The sequence below is a fragment of the Chiloscyllium punctatum genome, chromosome 6, assembly GCF_047496795.1.
Source record: "Chiloscyllium punctatum isolate Juve2018m chromosome 6, sChiPun1.3, whole genome shotgun sequence".
In the NCBI taxonomy this organism is placed as follows: Eukaryota; Metazoa; Chordata; class Chondrichthyes; order Orectolobiformes; family Hemiscylliidae; genus Chiloscyllium; species Chiloscyllium punctatum.
The window spans coordinates 27,805,326-27,830,513 of NC_092744.1; the positions used below are offsets into that span (position 1 = coordinate 27,805,326).

Here is a 25,188-nt window from a genome sequence, read left to right on the forward strand (position 1 = left end):
GTTGTGTGATATTTGTGTGGTGTTAATGTTAGCCTAAACTGGATATTGTCCAGATCTTGATGCATTTGAACATGGACTGCTTCAATATCGAAGGAGGGGCAAATGGTGCTGAACATTATGCAATCATCAACAAACATCTCCACTTCTGACCTTATGAAGAAGGAAAGGCCATTAATGAAGAAGTTGAAGATGGTTGGGCCTAGGACACTACCCTGAGGAATTCCCGCAGAGAGGTGCTTCAGCTGAGGTAACAGATCTCCAACAATTACAGCCATCTTTTATTTGTGACAGGTATGACCCCAATCTGTGAAAAGTTTTCCCCAGATTCCCAAAAGATTCCCAGTTTTCCAAGAGCTCCTTGATGTCACTTTCGGTCAAATGTGACTTTTATGTCAAGAGCAGTTACTGCCACCTCATGTCTGGAATTCACCTCCTCTGTCTATGCTTGGACCGAGGTTGTAATGAGGTCAGGAACTGATTGCATTTGGTGGATCCCAAATTGAACATTAATGATCAGGTTATTGCTTAGCAGGTGCTGCTTGATAGCACTGTTGGTAATACCTTCCATCACTCTATTGATTATTGATTTAGACTGATGGGGTGGTACTTGACTGAGTTGGGTTTTTTCTACTTTTTGTGCATCCAAAATACTTGGACAATTTTTTGTGTTGGTGGATGGATGTCAGTGTTAGCACTGTACTGGAACAGCTTGACTAGGGGACCGGCCAGTCCTGGAGCACAAGTATTAGATTCCCTACAGTATGGAAACAGGCCCTTTGGTACAACAAGTCCACACTGATTCTCTGAAGAGCAACCCACCCAATGTTTTCCCATGACTAATGCACCTAACACTGTGGTCAATTTATCATGGCCAATTCACCTGGCCAGCACATCATTGGATTGTGGGAGGAAACCAGAGCACCCAGAGGAAACCCTTGCAGACAGGGGGAGGATATGCAAACTCTACACAGACAGACAGTCACCTGAGGTGGGAATCGAACCCGGGTCCCTGGCACTACGACGCAGCAGTGCTAACTGCTGAGCCACCATGCCGCCCCTTCAAAATTATTTCTATAATGCTATCAGGGCCCACAGCTTTTGCAGTATCCAATGCTTCCAACTGTTTGTTGACATCATGGGAAGTGAAGCAAATTGGCTGTTCACTAGCTAGAGATATCACGAACTGGCAAGGATGTGCGTGTGTGTGAGCGTTTCTGAGTGACTTTGTGCCCGTCTCTGTGTGATTGTATTTTTCCATGTGCGCCTGTGTCTATGATTATGTGTGATTGCCTATGCCTATATGTGTGTGTGTGCGTGTGTGAGACTGTCTGTCAGTGTTTGTGTGTCACTGTATCTGTGTCTCTGTATATGTCTGTGTGTGTATGAGACTGTTTGGTCTTATGTTAACGTATGTCCTCCTGTTGTCACTAAAGAAAACTCAAAGCTGGTATAAGTTCTGAAAGATTTAGTATTTCAGTAATGAAGTGATTTTTTTTGCTCCTCAGGAAAAGTTTCCTTCCCATTTCTTTTGAAGGCAGCTGAAGGTGTCAGGAATTGTTTGGTGTCTGGAGCCAGCCAGATAATATCAGTGAAACACTGAACTGAATGCTGCAAACACCTGGTGCTCACAACTTGTTCAAACTCGTCTCAAGCCTCTTCCAACTTAAATTTTCCTATTAACATTTCCACTCCTTATTTACATGGATTGAGCTCATGGTTCAGACATCAGCAGTGATGCAGTCTACAGCATCTTCCTTCAATGAGACAGCTCCATTCCTGTTCTCCAGTTTAGTCCAGACTTCAATCAGCCTCTCACAACATCATTTCAAACCAACATCACAGGGAGACTGCAGGGGATCCGGTCCAATCTTGACTGAAAGGATTTGCTTGGAGGCTGCTCCTCGAGGCAGACTGGAGTCCTGGTAACATGGGAGTCAGAGAGGTAGTGGGAGGAAGGGAGCAGCTACCACTGAGTTTCAAACTGAGTGGAAAAACAAGGCATTTTGGCAAATAGCAAACCATAAATTTATTGGTTGGTAACAAACTGCTGTTAGGAACTGTCTACAAATCGATGGAAATTAGAAAAGCATATACTTATAGCCAAGTTGTTATACTTGGATTTAACTGAGTAAGTTAGGCCAATCTAGTAAACTAATGAAAGTAATGAAAGGAAGTAAAGATAAGACTTAAATTAAGGTCTCTGGATACTTAAAATAAGGACTCTGCATAGCAGTGGGAGTGAAATAAATAGTGTAGCTAACAGCCTAAACTGGTTAAGTGATGGCAGCAGAGCTCACACCCTCCTGTGTGATTGGGAAGCCATGGACTTATCCAGTTTGCCTGGTGACCATGTATGGAGGAGATGTGTCTGGCTGTAGCTATTGGCTAACCATATTTCAGATCTGGAGCAGTGAATGCTGTTACTATGGAGCATCTGCAATACTGAGATTGCCATGTACAGTGAGATGGCCATATCATAGGTAGAGACTGAACAGGCAGAGTCAGGCTTTTACTAAACTCCCTATGCATTGACTCTCCTGCTATGATGCTGCTCAACCTGCTGTGTTTTTTACATTTCCACACTTTATCGACTGTGACTTTCCAGCGTCTGCAGTCCTCACTATTGCCCTATATATTCATGACTGTGTGGCCAAATGTCATCCTAACTCCATTTACAAGTTTGCTGATGACAACTCCATTGGAGGGCAGATCTCAAACAATGATGAGACAGAATATAGGAAAGAAATAGAGTGCTTGATGGCATGGTATCAAGATAAAATCTCTCCCTCAATACTGGATAAACAAAAGAGCTGGTCATTAACTTCAGGAAGCAAGGTGGAGGGAAGGCCCCATATACACCAAAGGTGCAGAGGTGGAGATGGTCTCAAGACGGTCAAGTTCCTGGGAGTGATGACCACCAACAATCTGTCCTGGCCCACTCACGTTGATGCTACGGTCAAGAAAGCACAACAAAGACTCTATTTCCTCAGGAGACGAAGTAAATTCGGCATGTCTGTAAAGAACCTTACCGATTTTATAGATACACCATGGAAAGCATTCATTCAGCTGCATCACAGCTTTGTATGGCAACTGCTCTATCCGTAGTATAAGAAACTACAGAGAACACAGCCCAGTAAATCACACAAGCCAACCTTCCATCCACTGACTCCATCTATACTTTCTGCTGCTTCAGTAAATCAATCAACACAATCATAGATCTCTCCCACCCAGGTTATACTCTCTTCCAACCTCTTAGGTCAGGCAGAAGATACAAAAGCTTAAACACACATATCAACAGATTCAAGAACAGCTTCTACACCGCAGTTATTAGAATTCTGAATGAACCAATCAAATTTTAAGTCTAACATTGATCTCGCTCTCTGTGCACCTTTTCTGCAGCCGTAACATTGTAGTCTTCGGTCTGCTCTATTCCCCTAATGCACTTTGTATGGTATGATCTGCTTGTACTGCATGAAAAACAAAACTTTTCATTGTATCTAGGTACATGAGACAAAAATAAATCAAATCAAATCAGACAGGGAATGGGGGACAACCAAGCAGTGTAATGCAAGGCAGATAGTGCAGCAGGACCTTTTGACTGTGCCCCTGGCAACAGTTAAGAAACGACTTCTCAGGGGATAGCACTGAGAGTGAGGTCCAAGGTACCATGGGTGGCACTGCTACACAAGAGGGGAGGAGGAGGACCAGCAGGCACTATAGTGAAAGGGGATTCAATAGTAAGTGGAACACACAGGCAGTCCTGTGGCCACAGATGACTTCAGGATGGTAGTCATGATATGTAAATGCTGGTATTGGACTAGGGTGTACACAGTTAAAAATCACACCCTGGTGTTGCGTGATTTTTAACTTCAGGATGGTAGGTTGCCTCCCTGGTGCATGGATCAAAGAGGAGTCAGAATGGTGGCAGAGCATTCTGATAAGGCAGGCTAACAGCTAGTGGTCATCGTACACATTAGTACCAGCCACATAGGTTTTCAAAGGAGGATGAGGTCCTACAAAACAGAATATATGGAGTTAGGATGCATGTTGAAAAGGAGGTAGTAATCTCAGGATTAATACCAGTGCCTCATACTAGTGAGTGTAAAAATAATATCATACAGCAAATAAACACTTGGCTGAAGAAATAGTGTAAAAAAAAGAGTTTCTAATTCCTGAGACATTGGGACTGATTCTAGAGAATGTGGGACTAGTACGAGCAGGACAAGTTGCGTCTGGGCAGGACTAGGGCTAATGCCTTCAGGTTAAGGGGGGCTTAGTTAGTTCTGTCAGGGAGGGTTTAAACTAGAATGGTGGGGGAATGGGAAACAGATAAAAGGGTCAGAGGAGGGAGAAACAGGGATAAAACTCAGAAAACAGAAAAGCAAGAAGCAAAATTGTAAGGCAGAAAAAATGCATGGAAGAAAAATAAATGGGGCTGGAATGCAAAATAAAGCTAAAGTGACTAATAGGGGTATAAGGATAAACCTAAAGACATTGCGTCTTAATGCTTAGAGCATTTGCAATAGTGTAGATGAATTAGCAGTGCAAATAGATATAAATGGTTATGAGTTAGTTGTACTTACATTCTTGGTTGCAGGATGACCAAGGATGAGAACTGAACACCCATGGGTATTCATTATTTACGGAGGACATGTTAAAAGGGAAATAAGTTGGAGCAGCATTGTTTGCAAAAACTGACATTAATGCAATCCTGAGAAGGGATATTGGCTCAGAAAATCATGATGTGAAACTTGTATGAGTGGTGATTAGAAACAATAAGGAGCAGAAAACATTATGTGGGATTTTCTACAACCCCCAAACAGAAATGGAGACGTAAGGAAATTAAGAAATTGAAGAAATTAGAGATGCATGCAAAAAGGATGCAACTGCAATCAAAGGTTAATTTAATTTAAATATCAATTTACAAAGCAATGATATTGTGGAGAAAGATTTCCTGGAGTGCGTACATGATGGTTTTTAGACTAATATATTGAGGAACCAACAAGAGAAATGATATTCTAATCTGGGTATTGTACAACTTGAGAGGATTATTTAGCAATCTTGTTATGCAGGGTTCCTTAGGAAACAGCAATCATATGATAAAATTCTTCATTAACAGTGAAGTAGTCAAATTAAAATGAAGATCCTAAATCTAAATAAAGGGAATAATGAGGGTATGAGATACAAATTGGCAAGAATGGATTGGAGGACCTTACTGAAACGGTTGATAATGTATAGGCAATGCTACTATTTATAGACTGTATGCATGAATTACAACAATGACTAACTCCTGCACAATAATAAACAAAGTAATTGGCTCAAATGTGGCTCACAAAATAAATTTGGGATAGTATTCAATCCAAGGAAGAAACATAGAAAATTGCCAGAAAAAAATTGCAAGCCTAAGGATTGGGAGCATTTAAAAATTCAGCAAGCAGTGACAAAGACTTTGATTGAGATGGGAAAATAGAGTATTTGAGTAAAATTGCAGGCAACTGACTAAAAGAGTTTTTATAAAAATGTGAAGAGAAAAATATTAGTAGATACAAATGTAGGTCTCTTATGGTTAGAAACAAGAGAATTTATAATGGGGAGCAAAGAAATGGCAGAAGAATAAGAACTGATATGATAAGACTGTAAGACACTGGAGCAGAAGTACGCCATTTCAACACATCAAGTCTTCCCCAATATTCAATGAGATGATGTCTGAATTGATAATCAACTCCATCTCTCTGGCATTTCTAGTCTGTATTCACTGGAGCTGAGAAGAATAAGAAGGAATCTGATTGAAACATGTAAACCCCTAACAGGGCTGAGCAGATTAGATGGAGGGAGGCTGTTTCCCTTGGTTGGAGAGTTTCAAGATTTTAGAGAATATTAGAACTTAAGGCTGAACTGTTTCAGTTCTTTCAATTATTGTTAAGATTTCACTTGTCCTCTTCACATTGCAAATTTAAAAAGTGTTGATCTCTACCAAAGTTGCCACTGGAATTCTGACTGTTTTATTTGGAAAGTTTCATTTGGAGAACATACTTTAATATATTCTGCATTTGATTCCCATCCATATTTGAAATTTAAATCTGAACTGAAACTGTCTATAACTGGCTATAATACAGAAAACACTTTGTTTTTTTGTTGTTCCAGATTTTTGAAATACTTCTCCTGACAGCTTTCACATTAGCCAAGTATTAATTTGTTAAAGGAAAATAATTTTTGAATAACCTGAATGGGGTCCCCTGAGGGTTTGATTTCAGGCCTATTGATTGTTGTTTATAATTGACTGAATTGTTTAGGCAGTACAATTTAGAAGTTTATGGATCATATAAAACTTGATAATGTCATAAACTGTGAACAGAGTAACAGACATCAAGATGACTGAGAATGTTGCAATAGGCAGACACAATTTAGTGTAGCTAAATGTGTAACTGTCTTCATACTGATAACCACCTTGGCAAGGAAAGAATGAGAGAGGAAATGCAAAGATACTTCCAACAGCTAATATTATCTCTTGAGTTTCTCCATTCACAGGTAAAGCACACCTTCAGACCACCGCCCTCCCTTCCACAACCTGATCCAATGGATTCAATTAGCTCCCCAGTCATGACCATGAAAAGTGAAGAAGTGAACAACGGTGAAGAGGAGGTTCTGTATGCTTTTTGTCAGTGGCCTTCCTGTGACATTAAACCACATGAGCTTTACCTTGTCTTTCAATCATTTAAGGGACATGAAGGCTCACTGATCAAGCTAACATCACAACAGCTAGTTGGCTTTGTTACATTTAGCAAGAATCCGGGAGAAGAAGCAGCAAAGGATGCTGCATTCACCCATCCAGCTGCTGCACTGCATTATCAGATGTGCTGGTATCCTCCACCTGAAGCATCTCTGGAAGGATGGAAGTCTCGTCAGCTTGGTTCAGTAGTTAACTATCCTGATCTAAGAATTCAGATTTCTCCATGGAGTGATGCAGAAGGACAGACTGGATTTTGTTTTCAGGGTTGACGTTACTGAAGGATATTTTGGATAACTGACTCATTTCCACTCAACTTGGAGGGGGTGGAGTAGTCACTAAGAACTTTACTGGTGAATCTTTTCCACACAGAAGGATCCTGCAAATTCTATTTACTGCATGGACTAGTAATTTCTGTTGTTATAATCATTGCATGTTGTGTGTCAATAACGTGCTTAAGTACTGGCAGGAAAATTCCACTGAAAACTGGTAGTGTCATTGAGGGAGTTATCATGGAATGATAAAAGGATAGAATGTAATATTGAAAGGTTGAATTGGACTATCTCTTTCGACATTAATGTATTATTAAAGAGTTAAACTGCACTGACCGAACATTCTGGTGGTGGGTGGGGACCACATTCATGCAGGAAAGCAGAAGACTCCCACTCCATTTAGACAGTCATTTGCTACTACTCCCTTACTATTATCAAATTAAACTATCATTTAACCCCTTCCATTCAGAAATGCTTTCATAGCCATCCCCCGAAACTAGGACATATCACACCTAAACTGTCTTGGAAATGAGTCAGGAAATTGCTTGCATAATGATTCCCCAGGATTGGGGCATTTACATAATTTCTGAGGATGATCTCATCTACCATTGTACACGTGGTAACATGCAGTTATGGGGGAATGGGCACGTGGGAAGGAGTGGTCAGCGTATCTGTGAGCATTACCAACTGCCCTGTATAAAGGGGATGTGTTTTCTTTGTTCGGGGCCTCCTTGACTTGACTTTACACACCTCTGAAGAGGGTCAAAGGGGTCACCTAGCTTGTATAGGCTTTAATAAACTTTAACTGTTTGCAGAAGGTGGTGTGCGCGAATTGCATCTTGTATGTGCAACTTCGGGAAAAGAACCAAACAAGGGAAACACTATTGATGTAATACACATAGATTTCTGGAAGGCACTTGATATAATGCCACACATGAGACTTATGGGGAAGGTTATAGATCATGGTGTAAAATGGACAATAGCAATATGGATACAGAGTGATAGGTAACAGAGAGTAATGGTCAATGGATATTTGTTGGGCTGAAAGAAAATTTGTAGCAGAGCTCCCCAAGGGTGAGTATTGTCATCATTCCTTTTCCTGATATATAATAATGGTTTGAATCTTGCTATGCAGGGGACAATTTCCAAGTTTGCAGATGTCACGAAACTTGGAAGAATAGTAAATACTGAGGACAGTAGTGTGGTATTCTAAAAGAACATTGAACAGTTGGTGGAGTGGGTGGATAAATGGTGGTTTAATACAGAGAAACGTGAGGTGATGCACTTTGATTGAAAAAACGTTGAAAAACAATTAAGATGATGGTGCAATACTAGAGAGAGTACATGAGCAAGAAGGACTTGAGTGTATATGTGCGCAGGTCACTGAAAATAGCAGGAAAGGTAGAAAAAGCAGCTTGTAAAACATAAGATGTTCTCAGCTTTAATAATACAGTATAACCTCGATTATCGGAACATCAATTATCCGAATTTTGGGTTCTCTGAACAAGATCTCAGTGTCCCTAAAAATGGCATTGGGCATCTCAGCATAACTGAGAAATGTTCGATAACTGCCACTCAAATTACAGCTTGTTTACTTTACGATAGATCAGTTATCAGTTAAACGGCAGTATGGCGTGCATTACCAAATAACCGAGAAAATTCAGATAACCGACATTCATAAATTATCACTTGTTTATGATCAGATCAATTATCCGAATGATCAGTTATCCAAACAAAATATTCTCCACCCATCTCATTTGGATAATCGAGGTTCTATGGTAATGGGATTGAGTACAAAAGCAAGGAAGTGATACTGAAGACCTCAACTGCAGTTCAATTTGTGGGCGTCACATTATAGGAGAGATGTGAATGTATTGGATAAGTGCTGAAGTGATTTAAAAGGATGGTTGCAGGAATGAGAAACTTCAGCTATGAGGATAGATTGAGGAAGTTGAGACTGTTCACCTTGGAGAGAAGATGACTGAGAGGAAATTTCAGCAAAATTTTCAAAACCATGAGCTGGCTGGACAGAATAGATATGGAGAAAGTGTTCCTACTCATAAAAGGAACAAGAAACAGACGGCATAATTTTAAAGTGATGGGCACAGGGAACAAGAGTATTGTGAGAAAGAAAATGTTTCACATACCAAGTAAAGGTATGCCTGGACATGTGGTGGAGGTGGGTTCAATTACGGCATTCATGAGAACATTGAACGATTATTTAAATAGGAACAATCTACAAGGGCATGGAATAGTGCAAGAATGACACATGATTTTCATATGGAGAGCTGCAGTTGATATGGTGGCTTGAACTGCCTCCTTTAGCATTGTAACAATTCCATGACTCAGTGACCCCTGCAATGTCGGGAGTCTGGGTGATTGGGACGATTAGGGATGAGAAGGTGGCTGTCAATACCAGGGACTACATTATTCAGGGGGAGACCCAGGATCCATCCCCATCCTCCTGGGCCAGCATTCACATCAAGCACTCTCTTGCACAAGCCCAGCCTTCACTGAGCTGAAGTTCCAACTGCATCGATTCCAGCCAGCCAGGTGCAGGAGCCCCTTTTATCTGAATGTACAGTTGGATTCAGACTGATTGGGACCTCCTGCAGAAACTGCAGACAATACAATCGAACCAAGTGGATTCCAAATCCAATTAACTTCTACAACTGTCAATCATGGTATTTATTCTGGCCCATGTATTACTGAGTATAAACACCAGCCTGTGGCCAGTAACATTACGACATCTCCTTGTTGCTTAATACCCAATGGGTTTGGTCCCATAATTTGATCAATATACATTAAATGGCATGAAAAATTCGTGGAGGGATCGGATTTGAAGGGAGGGGTGGAAAATCATTGGTGGGGGAGAATGGGTGTAGAAGTTAGAAGGTGGAGATGGGACTAGGATTGGAGCATGGATTACACGATGAGAGTTAGAAGATGGGGGTGTTGTTTAAGTACCTGGATTGAATTGGAGACAGTGTGGGAATCTGAAGGAGTAGAAATGCTTGCATTCTCTCTCTTCACCTTCCTGCTTCCATGTTTCTCTTGCCAAAAGAAAAACAAGGTTTGTATTGAGTATGCCTGACTGAATCTATTCAGAGGATTTTTAGGAAAGTGTCACTGTTAGGAATTCATCATCAGTTGCTGATGTAAGTTTGGGTGGGTCAGATACGCTACATTGGACTGGAGTTCGACAGACTGAGGGCGTGGGAGGTGAAGAAATACAACAGGACACCTGGAGTGGTTTTCTGACAATGTCCACTGAACCAAATTAAAAATTGGCACTTAGACAAAACCAGAAACACTAACACTGGAGTTCGACAGAGAGAGCAGGGTTTGCTCATGAAGAACCATAAAAACAATTTAAAAACTTTCACACATTCAAGGTATTATACAACATGGACTGGACCAATTTGCAATGATGGCAAGACAGTGGGAAAGAGAGAGATGGGGGAGTGGGTGGGGGTGGGGGAGAGGGAGATAGAGAAAAAGAGAGAGAGAGAGAGAGAGAGAGAGAGAAAGTCTGAGTGGAGGGAAAAGATGGAGGAGTGGGGTGTGAGGCCAGGGTTAAGCTGCAAATTATGGTTACACTTCCACAGTGCAAGATGTTTCTGACATCTATCCTTCACTGTGGGTTAAATAGGTGGTCCCTGTGCTGACTTATCCATTGACGCATTGCCTCATGACCACACTGAAGACATAAAACAAACAGTAGCAAGGCTCTAAGAGTTGGCCGATGGCGCCCCCAGCTGGCTGGGCAAAGAACAAGAACTCTTCAGAAACAGACATTTTTGATCAAATTTTCTGAATTGACAGAAAACAATTAGCATGTAATAACTTCTCAGGTAGCAAAGGCTTGATTAGCATTTTTTCAAATCTTTCTGTTCCTATAGTGAACAACCAAGGTCCAAGACCCAGTGGAAAAGTCACAGAACAGTATGGGAAGTATTTTTCCCTCAAGTGATACAGGTTTCAATGACATGGAGTTACTGCAAACTGCCTCTGCTGACATAGTATTTTCGAACTTGATAGTAACATTGCAGTCAAAATAAACTTCATTATATTCCAAACTGGGGACAAATATCACTCAAGTTCAATTGGTATTAGCACTTTTTTGACTGGACGGTATTATTCCTCTCATGCATGGCATCAGATGGCACAGTACTGTCAGTACTAAGGGAGTGCTGCACTGTCAGAGGGTCAGTACTGAGGGAATGTTTCACTGTCAGAGTGTCCGTACTGAGGGAATGTTTCACTGTCAGAGGGTCCGTACTGAGGGAGTGTTTCATTGTCAGAGGGTCAGTACTGAGGGAGTGCTGCACTGTCAAAGGGTCAATACTGAGGGAATGTTTCACTGTCAGAGGGTCCGTACTGAGGGAGTGTTTCATTGTCAGAGGGTCAGCACTGAGGGAATGTTTCACTGTCAGAGGGTCAGTACTGAAGGAGTGCTGCATTGTTGGAGGGTCTGTACTAAGGGAGTGCTGCACTGTCAGAGGGTCAGGACTGAGGGACCGTCACACTAAGTCGTGCTGTCTGTCTGGTGTGGTGTTAAACGAAGACCCTCTTAGATGATTTAAGACTTCCCACAACAGGACTGAAAGATCATAGAAATTCCCAACATTATCTTCACTAATTTTTATCCTTTCATATCTTTGGAATAAAACAATCTGTTCCTTTGTGATGTTGGTTGTAGCTTGCTGTAAATAAATGCTGTTACTATTCCTACATTATGACAGCTCGAACACTTCAAAGGCTCTCTATTGGCTATGTGACATCCTGAGGATGAGAAAGGAGCTACATAAAAGTAATTCCTTCTTTCATTTTGCAGGAGATTTGGCGGGAATTTGTATTTACAAGAAGACCACTCTCTCTCACTCAGAGGGGTGATAGGCGTGGGAATGGTCATGTTTTTGAAATAGTGTCCGGCAGCATCGACTAATCGTTCAGAGGCAACAGTTCAAATCTTACCCCAGTTGTTTGGAAATGGAAATGAAAACATTATGTGACATTTACTGTGGAGATAGTCAGAAAAGATCTGAAAAAGTAAGAGAAGATCTGGGGAAAATTGGTACCTGCTGATGGATCGCTCAGGGAAAGAGTATTCTCCATAATAGATTCTGTCGATGTAATTGAGTGGCACCCGTCGACAGTACTGATACGTGAGAACCATGAAATCATACTTGCAGATGAGCAGGGTCTTCTCACAAATCAGAACAATCCGTTCCTTCTCATTGTTCCAATGATCGATTCTGCAATGAGACCAAAAAGGCAACTTCAGCACCTCCCGCAGAATACAGCAACCCACACTGCCCAATCTACCAGGCTTACAAAGGTAGGTTCCTGCTGATACTGGAAACCTGAGAAACAAGCCAATGAAGTGGGAATAACCAATGTCTGTGGAGAGAGATACAGAGTTGACATTTCAGATCTAATATCTTCATTGGCATTGGAAAAAAAATCATAAATGTAACAGAGTCTAAGCAAGTACAGAGGCAGGGAAATGAGGAGAGGGCAAAAGGAATTGATATTTACAAAGTCCCCTTAATATAATACTGTTTCAAGGTACTGTACAAGAGCGTTATGAATCAGAATTGGACACTGAGATACGGTAGGTAGTATTTGTGCAGATGACCAAAACAGATAGTCTTAAGGAGCTTTCTTAAAGGCAGCAAGACAGAAAGTGAGAAAGGGAACTCCAGATTTCAAGACTCATGTGGCTGAAGACCACAGCTGCTGATGCTGAAACAATTAAAATTGAGGATTCTCAAGAGGCCAGGAATCACGCAACTCCGAGATAGCGAGATTGTGGAGCTGGGGATTACAGGGATTGGGAGGGGTGAGGCTATGAAAGAATTTGTAAACAAGGACGAGATTCTGAAAATCAAGGCAAAAACAAAAGGGATGATCTGAGATTGGATAGCAATAGAGGCAGACAGTTGTTATGACATATACAGAGGCCATTCAGCCCACTGCCTCCCTGCAGGCCTTCTGTATAGCAGTGCTGTTAGCCCCAGTTCTCTTCGCTCTCCTTGTATTTCCCTAAAGTACCTTTGCAACTTCCTTTAGAAATCATTGATTGTCTTTGTTTCCATTCCCCATGTGGGCAACAAGTTCTAGCTCATTACCACATGCTGTAGAAAAAACACTGTCGCATATTCCCCTGTATGCTTACTCAGAGCCTCACATCAGGTTAGCAAGCTGTAACTAGGGGAGAGCCACAGGAACCAGTGCTGGGCCCTCAACTACTTTCAAGTCATATCCATCATTTGAATGTATGAGAGCTATATTTGCTATCAGCATAAGGATAGTTTGGAAGTGAAGTTGTGAAAAGGAGGTGGAGAGGCTGTAAAGGCATACAGACAGATTAAGTGAGTGGATAAACACTTCTCGGATGGAGTATAATGTGGCAAAACATGAGGTTGTTCAATTTGATAGGAAGAATAGAAAAGCAGCATATTATTTAAATGGAAAGAGGTTGCAGAACTCTGAGGTATATGAATTACAAAGTATTAGTATGTAGGTGCAGCAAGTGAGTAGGAAGGCAAACAGGATGTTGTTGTTTATTGCAAGTGGAGTGGAATAAGGAAGTAAGAGACTTTTACTGAAGCTATAGAGGGCATTTGTGAGATGACATCTGGCACACTGTAGAGAGTTTGGATGTTTTATTTCAAAGAAATAATAATTGCATTAAAATCAGCTCTGAGAAGGTTTGCATGTCCCATTCCTTGGATGAAGGGTTATCTCACAGGGAAAGGTTGAACAAGTTGGACCTTGTATCTTTTGGAATTTAGAACAATGAGTGATGATCTTATTGAAACACACAAGATCCCGAGGTGGTGGGGTAGGATGGAAACCTGGAGGATGTTTCCTCTTGTGGGAGAGGGCTAAACCTAAGCAGGACAGTTCATGAATAAGCTTCATACCAGCCATGAGAAAACCTTTCTTGTCTAAGAGGGGTTGTGGCATTCTCTTCTCCAGAAGATAGTGAAAATTCATTCATTGCATTTACTCAAGTTTGAAATAGGTAATTTTTAATAGACAATGGAGTCAAGGGTTATGGGTGGGGTTGGGTAAATATGTTGGGTTGAAGGCACAACCAGATCAGCCATGATTTTATTGAATGATGGAGTAGGCTCAATGGGCCAAATGGCTTCATCCTCTTCCAGTATTCCTACCTGAGTCCCTGTCCTTCAATCATGAGTGAATCGGAACAGCTCTTCTCCCTTTACCTTATCTAAAGCTGTCATCACCTCTTGATCAAATCTCCCTCAATCTTTTTTGCTTCATGGAAAATACTCCCAGCTCCTCCAATCTAACCATGTCACTAAAAGCCCTCATCCCAGAACCATTCTGGTGTATCTCCCTTGCAGCCTCATCGCAGCAGATGTGACCGAGATGGATAGAAACTGGGGGAATAGAAGAGAATTCTTTCAGGAAGTAGGATATGAGGAAGTGCAGTCAAGGTGTGAGTGGGTTTGCAGTGAACATTGATGGACTGCCTATCCCCAGAAATGAAAAAGAGAAGTCATATAAAAAAAAGGTTTTCAGTCAGACACACCACAATCCAAATTGTACATCAGAATCAATGATAAATTAATTGAAGATTGTAAACCAAACACAATCCAAACTCTTGTTACTAAGGAACATAATTTTCATTGTATATTTTTATTTCCAAGGAGTTCAGTTCAATTTAAGGATAAAGGTTTCTAAACCTGCAGAAATAGAGAAAGTCAGGCAACCTGCAATCAATTTGCAAACAACTTGCAAACAATTTTACTTTCAGTTGTCATATCAACTTTAGTTGTACTTCCTCTAATTCTCTTTAAATCACTGACCTTACTATTCCACACACACAGTGATTCTCATTGGAATACGGATTTGTAAGTACAGAATCCCACTGAGATTCAGGTTCCACACATTCTGATGTTCACTCGTGTATGGGTTTCACACATGCTTAGTGTCATTAGGGTACAGATTCCAGATTCCACACTTAGTCTCAGTAGCGTATGGAATTTCATTGACATGCAGGTTCCACACCTTCTGTCCCTCATTGGGTAACAGGATCTATACAAACTGACTCTCATTGAGATACATGTTTCAAAGAGACTGACTCTCACTGGGGTAGACATTATACATACACACACACACATGTTAGAGTACGTTTAACAGAGGATCAACAGAGACTCTCACTGAGGTATGGGTTCCACACATTGATCCTGACAGATACAGATTCCACACATATTGACTCTCACTGGAGTAGAGTTTCCATACAGACCGACTCTCAGTGACATACAGATTCCACACATACTGACTTTCACTGGGGCAAGGATCCACACACATTGACACTCACTTGAGTATATTGATTCTCTTTCGGATATGGATTCCACACACATAGACTGTCACTGGCTTAGAAACATAAACATAGAAAATAGTACAGGAGTAGATCACTCAACATGATCATGCCTGATTATGCTAATAGTTCCCTGTTCCCATTTTTGCATCATATCCTTCAATCCCTTTAGTCCTAAAATTATGTCTATCTTATGCTTGAAAACATATTTTGGTCCCAATCACTATCTATGGCAGAGAATTCCACAGGCCCACCACTCTCCGGGTGAAGAAATTTATCCTTATCTCAGTCCTAAGTGTCCTATCCTGTTTCCTTACAGCGTGATGCCTGGTTCTAGATGCTTCAGTCATCCTTTTGTACTTACCCTGTCCACTCCTGTTAGTGTCTTGTAGATTTCTATGATATCACCCCTTCATTCTTCTACATTTCAGTGAAACTCTTCAAATGTCAGTCCTATTATCCCAAGAATCAGTCTGGTAAACCTTCATTGATCTCCCTCCATAGCTGGAATATCCTTCCACACAATGCTCTACATGTGGTCTCACCAAGGCCCTATACAATTGCAGCAAAATGTCTCTGTTCCTGTACTAAAATCTTCTCATTATAAAGGCCAACAAACTACTTGTATTCTTCATCGCCTGCTGTACCTGCATGTTTACTTTGAGTGACTGGTTTTGTTGCACAAGAATCTAAGAACTGGGAGCAGGAGTAAGCCCCTCGAGCCTGCTCCACCATTCGATAAGATCATGGCTGATCTTTTTGAGGTCTCAGCTTCAGTTATCTGCCTGCTCACCATAATCCTTAATTCCTTTCCTGTTCAAAAACCTGTCTACCTTTGCTTAAAAAAATTCAACGAGGTAGCCTCAACTGCTTCATTAGGCACGGAATTCCACAGATTCACAACCCTTTGGGTGAAGAAGTTCCTCCTCAACTCAGTCCAAAGTCTGCTCCCCCTTATTTTGAGGCTATGCCCTCTAGTTCTAGCTTCACCTGTCAGTGGAAACAACCTCCCTGCTTCTATCTTATCTATTCCCTTCATAATTTTGTATATTTCTATGAGATTCCACCCTCATTCTTCTAAATTCCAATGGGTATAGTTCCAGTCTACTTCGGAATCAACCTAATGAATCTCCTCTGCACCCCCTCCAGGGCTAGTACATTCATTCTCAAGTAGGAAGATCAAAAGTATGCACAGTACTCAAGGCCTGGTCACACCAGCACCTTATATAGCTGCAGCATAACCTGCTTTAGAACTCCATCAGTGATGCAATCAAGGACAATATTCCATTTGCCTTTATTACCTGCTGCACCTGCAAATCAACTTTTTGTGATTCATGCACAAAGACATCCAGCTCCCTCTGCACAGCAGCTTGATGCAATTTTTCAGTGTTTAAGTAATAGTCCATTTTACTGTTATTCCTATCAAAATGGATGACCTCACATTTACCAACATTGTACTCCATCTGCCAGACCCTTGCCCAGTCACTTAACCTATCCATATCTCTCTGTAGATTTTATGTCCTTTGCACACTTTGCTCTACCACTCTCACTAAGATATGTCATCTACGATCTTTGACACACTACACTTGGTCCTCACCTCTAAGTCATCCACGTAAATTGTAAACAATTGTGCTTGCAACACTTGTCCCTGAAACACATCACTAGCCACTGATTGCCAACTAGAAAAATACCTATGTATCCCCACATGCTCATTCTCTGTGGGATATGGATTCGCAAAGTAACAGTACCTTTTAATAGTAGTGAGTACAAAGTGTAGTTGTTGGAGGTCAATAATCTGAATCCCAGGACATCACAGGAGGAATTCCTCAGGGTAGCGTCATAGAACAAATCATCTTCAGCTGCTTCATCAATGACATTTCTACTATTATAAGGTCAGAAGTAAAGACATTTGCTGACAATTTTACAATGATCTGCACCATTCATTACTCCTCAGATACTGAAGCAGTCCATGTCTAAATACAGCAAGACCTGGTTAATATCTAAGTGTTGACTGACAGATGTCGAGTCTTATTCATACCACAGAAATGCCAAACAAGGGCCATCTCCAATAACAGAGAATCTAACCATCACCCCTTGATATTCAATGGCATTGCCATCGCTGAATTCCCCACTATCAACATACTGGGGTTTTGAAAACTGAAACTGAACTAGACTAGCCATATAAGAGCAGTTCAGATGCTAGGAATATTGCAGCAAGTACCTCACAGCTTGACTGCCTAAAGCCTGTCCACCATTTTCATGGCACACATCAGGTTGGGAGATGGAATACTCCCCACACGGCTGGATGGTGCAGCTCAAAAACACTTGACATCACCCAGCTCACTGACTGGCCCCATATCCACAAACCTTCACTCCCTCCACCACAGACACTCAGTAGCAGCACAGTGTACCATCTACAAGATGCACTGCAGAAGAGGTTCACCCAAGCTTTTCAGAGAGCACCTTCCAAACCTACAACCACTTCCATAGAAAAGGACAAAGGCAGAAGACACATGGGAACACCACCATGCAGCATTCTGACTTGGAAATATGCAATCGCTCCTTCAGTGTCACTGGGTCAAAATCTTGTATCTCCCTTCCTGCCAGCACTGATAGTGTCCCTACTCCCCACTGTTCTTCGGTTGTTCAAGAGGGTAGCTCAGTATCATCTTCGCTAGGGCAATAAGAGATAGGCAATAAGTGCTGGCCAGCCAGAAACACAACACATATTACTTTTAATCTATGCACTCAGAGTCAGGACGAAACAGTTCTGACATCTACCTGTCACACCATTAAAGCAGCATTGCTTTGTTAAGAATGACTTCCTAATTGTAATTGTCAAGATAAAGCATTTCCAAAGAGGGAGATGAAGTATTCACACTTACTCAGTCAGAAGCCAGGTACTTTGTAAAGTTCCATCTTCTTGCTGATTAATCTGTGCTTTGATATCTGTCAATGCTTGGTCAAATGTTCCTGGCTGTGGGGACATTAAAATAAGAATTGAGATTAATAATCCATTCATCCAAGGAAGTACACATGGACGAGTATCTGCCAGCTGAAATTTACTGTCCTTGTTCACATACCTGGAGCATGATTGCCATTTATATCACTCAGACATTCACAGCAACTAGTAGGTACACCAGCAGATCCCACAAACATTCTTTATACTTTGGAGACCAGGAGAATGATTACATTGAAACACACAAGGGGCTCGAGTGGGTGGACACTAGGAGGTTGCTCCCCGCTGCCTGAATGTTCTAGAACACAAGGTCACTGTCTAGGATAAGAGGATGGGGGTTGGGGGCAGATCATTTAGGATCAAGATGAAGAGATATTTCTTCACTCAGAGGTTCTGAATTTTTGGAATTATTTACCCTGCAGTGTTGTGGATGCTCCGTTTAAGTTTAAGATGAACAGATGTTTGGTCTTTCAAGGAACCAAGTGATACGGAGACGGGACAGAAAAGTAGAGTTGAAGACTTGTTAGACTGAATGTTCCATGTCTGATTCTAACTCCTTTATTCGCCGAGATAAAATGTGTGACTAATCTCTCCCGGGTCTTGGCTGTCTTTGATGAATGATTGAGGGATGGCACAGTGGTTAGTACTGCTACCTCCAAATGCCAGGGACCCAGCTTCAAATCCAGCCTTGAGTGGCTGTCTATGTGACAATTTGCACATTCTCCCGGTGTCTGTGTGGGTTTCCTCCGGGTGCTCCAATTTCCTCCCACAGTCCAAAGATGTGAGGCTAGGTGGATTGGCAATGCTAAGTTGTCCAGTAGTGTCCAGGGATGTGCAGGATAGGTGAGTTAGCTATGGGAAATGCAGGATTACTGGTAGAGGGTGGGAGGTTGGGCCTGGGGTGGAATGCTTCTCAGAGGGTTGGTGCAGACTCAATGGGTTGAATGGTGTCTTTCCACACCATGACTGTGTCCAGTACAATATCTTATCTGCTCCTGGTCTTTGACTAGTAGCCCAGGAGAGTGCCAGAAGTGAGGTCTGATATTTTCCAGTCAAAGGAGATGGTGAACTTGGAGATGGGAAGGACATTTAATAAAGGAGTGGCAGCCAGCATGGTCTTCTAACCTTCGTCAGAGTTACATTCTAGGCAGGTAGGCCACTATAACCTGACTCATGGCCAATTGAGGACCTGTTAAGGGCCTCAGACTAAGCCAGCTGCAGACAGGCCTGTCACTGTGTGCCACTGCCAATAGATATCACCCTGCAGCCAGTTTGTTTCCTCAAGAGTCCTTGATCAATAGCAATCAATGCTGGATCGAAGGTCTGGACATTGGGTGGGGATAGCCACTTGAAGCCAGCCCCTTTACCTTTGCTTCTGACACCTATAACCCCCAATCCAAGAACCCCTAAAGCCCACATTGCTTACATTTGTTAAATAGAAACATAGAAACTAGGAGTAATAGTAGGCTATTCAGCCCTTCAAACCTGCTCAACCATTCAATAAGATCATGGACCATTGAGTATCGGAGTTGAGACGTCATGTTGCGATTGTACAGGATATTGGTAAGGCCGTTTTTGGAGTACTGTGTACAATTCCAGCTGCCCTGCTATAGGAAAGATATTATTAAATTGGAGAGAGTTCAGAAAAGGTTTACAAGGATCTTACTGGGACTGGACGGTTTGAGTTATAAGGAGAGGCTGGGTAGGCTGGGTCTTTATTCATTGGATTCTGGATTAGTGGTGCTGGAAGAGCACAGCAGTTCAGGCAGCATCCAAGTATAGGAAGTTGAGAGAACATTATACAGATTTATAAAATCATGAGAGGCATAGGTAAAGTGAACAGCAAAGATCTTTTCTCTGAGTTAGGGGAGTTCAAAACTAGAGGGCATAATTTTAAGATGAGAGGAGAAAGATTTAAAAGGGACCTGAGGGATAATCTTTTCACACAGAGGGTGGTTCCTATGTGGAATGAGCTTCCAGAGGAAGTGGTAGAGGCAGGTACAGTTACAACATTTTAAAGACAATTAGACGGGTACGTGAATAAGAAAGGTTTAGAAGGATCTGAGCCAAACGCAGGCAAATGGGACTAGTTTAGTTTGGGAAAGCTGGTTGACATAAATGAGTTGGACTGAAGGGTCTGTTTCCAAGCTGTATGTCTTTATGACTGATCTTATATCTCAATACCACATTCACCCATATTCCTTGATGCCTATAAAATCTAGATATTTATCTATCTCATAGTTGTACATATTCAGTGACTTGGCCTTCACGCCCTCTTACAGAACAGAATTTCAAAGGTTCATTACCCTTTGAGTGAAGATTTCATTTCTTTGTCTTAGTCCTAAATGGTTTCCCCATTGCCCCCACTCCCACCTCACCTAATCCTGACACAATATCCCCTGGTTCTACATTCCTCAAACAGAGAAACCATCCTCTCTGCACCTAGACTGCTTAACCCTGTTAGAACTTTATACATTTCTATCAGATCCCCTCTCATCTTCCTGAACTCTTGGGAACACAGGCCCAGTCAAACAATTCTCTCCCCAAAGGACAGATCCCAGCATCAGCCTAGTGAACTTCTGTTGCCCTTCTGCTATGGCAAGTATACCCTTTGTTAGGTCAGGAGACCGAAACCACACACAATACTCCAGCTGTGATCTACCAATGCCCTGTAGGACAACAGTAAGACATGTCTGCTTCTGAACTCCAATTCTCTTGCAATGAAGGCCAATGCCCTGGGTCACCTGAAATTCTGGGACTTTGTGGCTACACGTCCAGCAGTAGCCACAGCCTCCTCCACGGCACTTTTGACACAAGAGTTTCCAGGCTCTAATTGGTTGTTAGTTCTCACTCAGTGGGATTTCTGTCTCTCGGATCTAATTTGAGGGGAAAACCTTCTAGTGGCCTCATCATTGGCTTGACATTCTGTAGATCTTCCCTGGAAGAGGCACTGTAGCTCTCTCCCCATCTCCCTACCCAGTAGATGAGAGACCCAACATCTCAACAAGATTCTGTCCAAAAGCTTGGATGAACTGAAAGCACAGTGTTAATCTAGAGGGCCTAACACCCATATAGATTTCACTGCCCAGTAATTGTTGGGGGGTATTTCAATAGTGAGCATTTTGTGGTGTAGACTGCACACAACACATCACCATCACTGTGGGAATCACAAGGCAGTAATCAGGCCAACAGAACCCCTCAACTCCAATTTAGCACTGGATGACCATTTGGATAGGAATGGTGTGAAAGAGTATGGGGTAAAAGTAAAATATTGGCACTAGGTAATGATTCTTATTTGAAGTGTTGTTGCAGGCACGATAGGCCAAATTGCTTACATGTGCACTATAACGATTTTGTGTTTCTGTGATTCAATTGTAGCTAACTCAGTGACCCAACCACATGAACACTATCCTCATCCCATCTTCTCATTCATCACAGGAGTGATAATCACCAACAGTCTGTCCTGGTCCACTCTCACTGATGCAACAGTCAAGTTAGCACAACAATGCCTCCAGTTCCTCAGAAGGCTAAGGAAATTCAGCATGTCCATAAAAACTGTCACCAATTTTTACAGATGTACCATAGAAAGCATTCTACCCGGATGCATCAAGGCTTGGTATGACAACTGCCCTTCCCAGGACCGGAAGAACTACAGAGTTGTGAACACAGCCCAGCCTATTGCGCAAACCAACCTTCCACCCATTGATATATGTCTCGCTGCCTTGGGAAGACAGCCAACATAATTATAGACCCCTCCCACCCTGGTTATAATCTCTTCCAATCTCTTTCATTGGACAGAAGATACAAAAGCTAAAACACATATACAAGTATATTCAAGAACAGATTCTTTCCTGCTTTTTTTCGACTTCTGAATGGACTACTCATATTTTAAATTTGATGTTTATCTCGCTCTCTGTGCACCTTCTCTGCAGCTATAATATTGTATTCCTTGCTCTGTTCTATTACCTTCATGCAATTTGTATGGTATAATCTGCCTGTAATGCACACAAAACAAAACGTTTCAGTGTACCTAGGTGCATGTGCAAATAATAAATCAAATCAAAGAACATTAATTAGCACCTTTGAAACCCTTGACCACATCCAGAAAGACATGGGAGATACGTGGGAACACAACCTCTTGCAAGTTGCCTTTCAAGCCAATACCATTGACTTGGAAATGTATCATCATTTCTTCACTACTGTGGGGTCAAAATCCCAGAACTCCCTCGCTCAGGACCTTGTAGGTCTACCTACAGCACATGAAATGAAGCTGTTCAAGGGGCAGCACACCATTGCTTTCTCAAAGGCAAAAAGGAACGGACAATGAATGCTGGCCAGCAATGACACCTATGTCGTACATGTGAATAAAAAATTAAAAATCATACAGTCCTTAATCCCTAATATTCCCATCTTCTTCAAACTTCTGTTTCCTAAAATTCGACACAGTCTATCAATCACGAATTCTGTTGATGATTTCCATAGTTTCACAGTCTTGTAAGATATTCCTGTTGCTCCCCAGTGTTACTTAATCATATATCTAAACAACTCAATATCTCTAAACTTTCTGTTTCTGTTCCCTCTGTTTTATTGTTATTTTACGCATTGACATCAAATTAAACCAAGGTTTCAATATTTACATTTCTGCACACCAGGCAGTACCCTTCTGAGGATATGTAGAGAGGAAGGACATGAATACACTAGTTCTAGGGATGAGAAACTTGAGTTTGAGGAGAGATTGGAGAGTTTGGGACTGTTTCCTTTGGACAGAAAAAGGCTAAAATGAGATTTGCCAATACGTTTTAGAGTCACGCAGAATCTGGACTGTAACTGTGATTCTGACAGTGCTCCACTCCTTGACTCAATAAATATTCTTCACATGAACACTGAGTTCCAATTGTACCTTTACTCAGGATTCAACTTCAAATCAAGAGACAAATGGTGGTGGCTTAACCTGAGGTGCCCCTGCTTCAGGCAAGGGGAGAGGTTGACAAGGAAAGTCCATCATGGCAACTGCAGTCAGTGCAGGAGTTGAACCCACACTGTTGGCACGACAAACACGGCATCCAGCAAGCTGAGCTCACGTACCCCTTTGAAAACAGCATGCCCTTAAAGATATATTTCATAATGCTCAATGAATTGATGTTCCTTTAAGAAATAAAAACTCCACAGAAAAAGTAACCAATTCATGGCTACTGCGGGAAGTTAAGGACAAATTTCAATTCTTTGGGGCAATTAGGAATGGGAAATAAGTCCAGGCTGAGACAGTGATGCCAACACCCAACAAAAGAATATTGTTATTAAATTAAAAGGTGTCCTGCAATGTTACCAAGAAGCTTAGTAAACCTGCAAAGTGGGTTTGTGAGGATGAGAAATTAAAAATGAGCAAAGGAGAAGCAAATATTGACACAGATGGAAAGTTCAAAATGTGACCAGAGGTGTTCCACAGGGATCAGTGCTGGGTTCACTTTTGTTTTGTGATTTATACAAACGATTTGGATGAGAATTTAGGAAACATGGATAGTAAGTTTGCAGATGACACCAGAATTGATAGCATACTGGATAGTGAAGAAGGTTATCTAGGATTACAAATAGATCTTGATCAATTGGATCAATGGACTGTGGAGTGGCAAATGGAGTTTAATTTGGATAAATGCGTGGTGTTGTATTTTTGTAAAACAAACAAGGACAGGATTGATACAATTAGTGGTAGGGTCCTGGGTAGTGTTGATCAGAGTGGTGCTGGAAAAGCACAGCAGGTCAGGTAGCAGCCAAGGAGCAGGAAAATTGACGTTTCAGGCAGGAGGCCTTTATCATTCCTGATGAAGGACTCCTGCCCGAAATATCGATTTTCCTGCTCCTCAGATGCTGCCTGACCTGCTGTGCTTTTCCAGCACCAGTCTAATCTTGTCTCTGATCTCCAGCATCTGCAGTCCTCACTTTCGCTTCCTGGGTAGTGTTGTAGAACAGAGAAATCTGGGGGTTCACGTACATAATTCTTTGAAATTTGTGTCACATGTGGACAGGGTGGTTAGGAAGGTGCTAGCACACTTGCCTTCATTGCTTAGACTTATTGAGTATAGGAGTTGGGATGTCATGTTGAGGTTGTACAGGAAAATGGTGAGACCACTTCTACAGTACTGTGTATAGTTCTGTCGCCATGCTATAGGAAGGACATTATTAAATTGGAGAGGGTCCAGAAAAGATTTACAAGGATATTGCCAGGAATGGAAGGCGTGAGTTATAAAGATCAACTGGATAGGTTGAGACTTCTTTCACTGTAGCATAGGAAGTTGAGGGGTGACTTATAGAGATTTATAACATCATGAGGTGAAAGACAAGGGTCTTTTCCCAAGCACATTTTTAAGGTGAGAGGAGAAAAGTTTTAAAAAGACCACTGTTTTACACAGAGAGTTGTTTGTACAGGAATATACTGCCAGAGAAAATGATAGATGCAGGTACAGTTACAACGTTTAAAAAACATTTGGATAAGTTCATGAATAGGACAGGCTTAGATGGATATGAGCCAAGTGCAGGCCAGGTGGGTACTAGTTTAGTTTAGGAACATGGTTGGCAGGGACCGAAGGGTCTGTTTCCATGCTGTATGACTCTATGAGAAAATAAATCAAGAAGCAACAGATTGAATAGTTTGACAGGATGACAGCTACAAAACCAAACTTGTGCCCATTAGAGGCAGAAGGAGGAAAAGTTATAACTAGAAATAGGAAATGGCAGATAGTTTGTGGCTGTCTTTCCAGTTAAAGACACAAAGAATAATATGGGAAGCAATGATCTGGTGTGTGAGAAAGTTAATTATGTTAATAAAAAAGGTATGGAAGAAATTAATGGAATTAAAACAATGCTGTATATCCTA

At 41.6% G+C, this 25,188-nt stretch overlaps 1 protein-coding gene across 2 annotated transcripts in view; it reads right to left on the reverse strand.

Annotated features, from left to right (window-relative positions):
- Positions 1 to 25,188, reverse strand: part of LOC140478802 (tumor protein p63-regulated gene 1-like protein) — a 71,553-nt gene that overhangs the window by 41,412 nt on the left and 4,953 nt on the right. For both annotated transcript variants that reach the window (XM_072572190.1, XM_072572191.1), the window contains exons 2-3: positions 18,244 to 18,335; positions 12,081 to 12,257 (exon numbers count right to left, since the gene is read on the reverse strand). In XM_072572190.1, the coding sequence (XP_072428291.1) occupies positions 12,081 to 12,257; positions 18,244 to 18,335 (269 nt within the window). The remainder of the gene's footprint in view (positions 1 to 12,080; positions 12,258 to 18,243; positions 18,336 to 25,188) is intronic.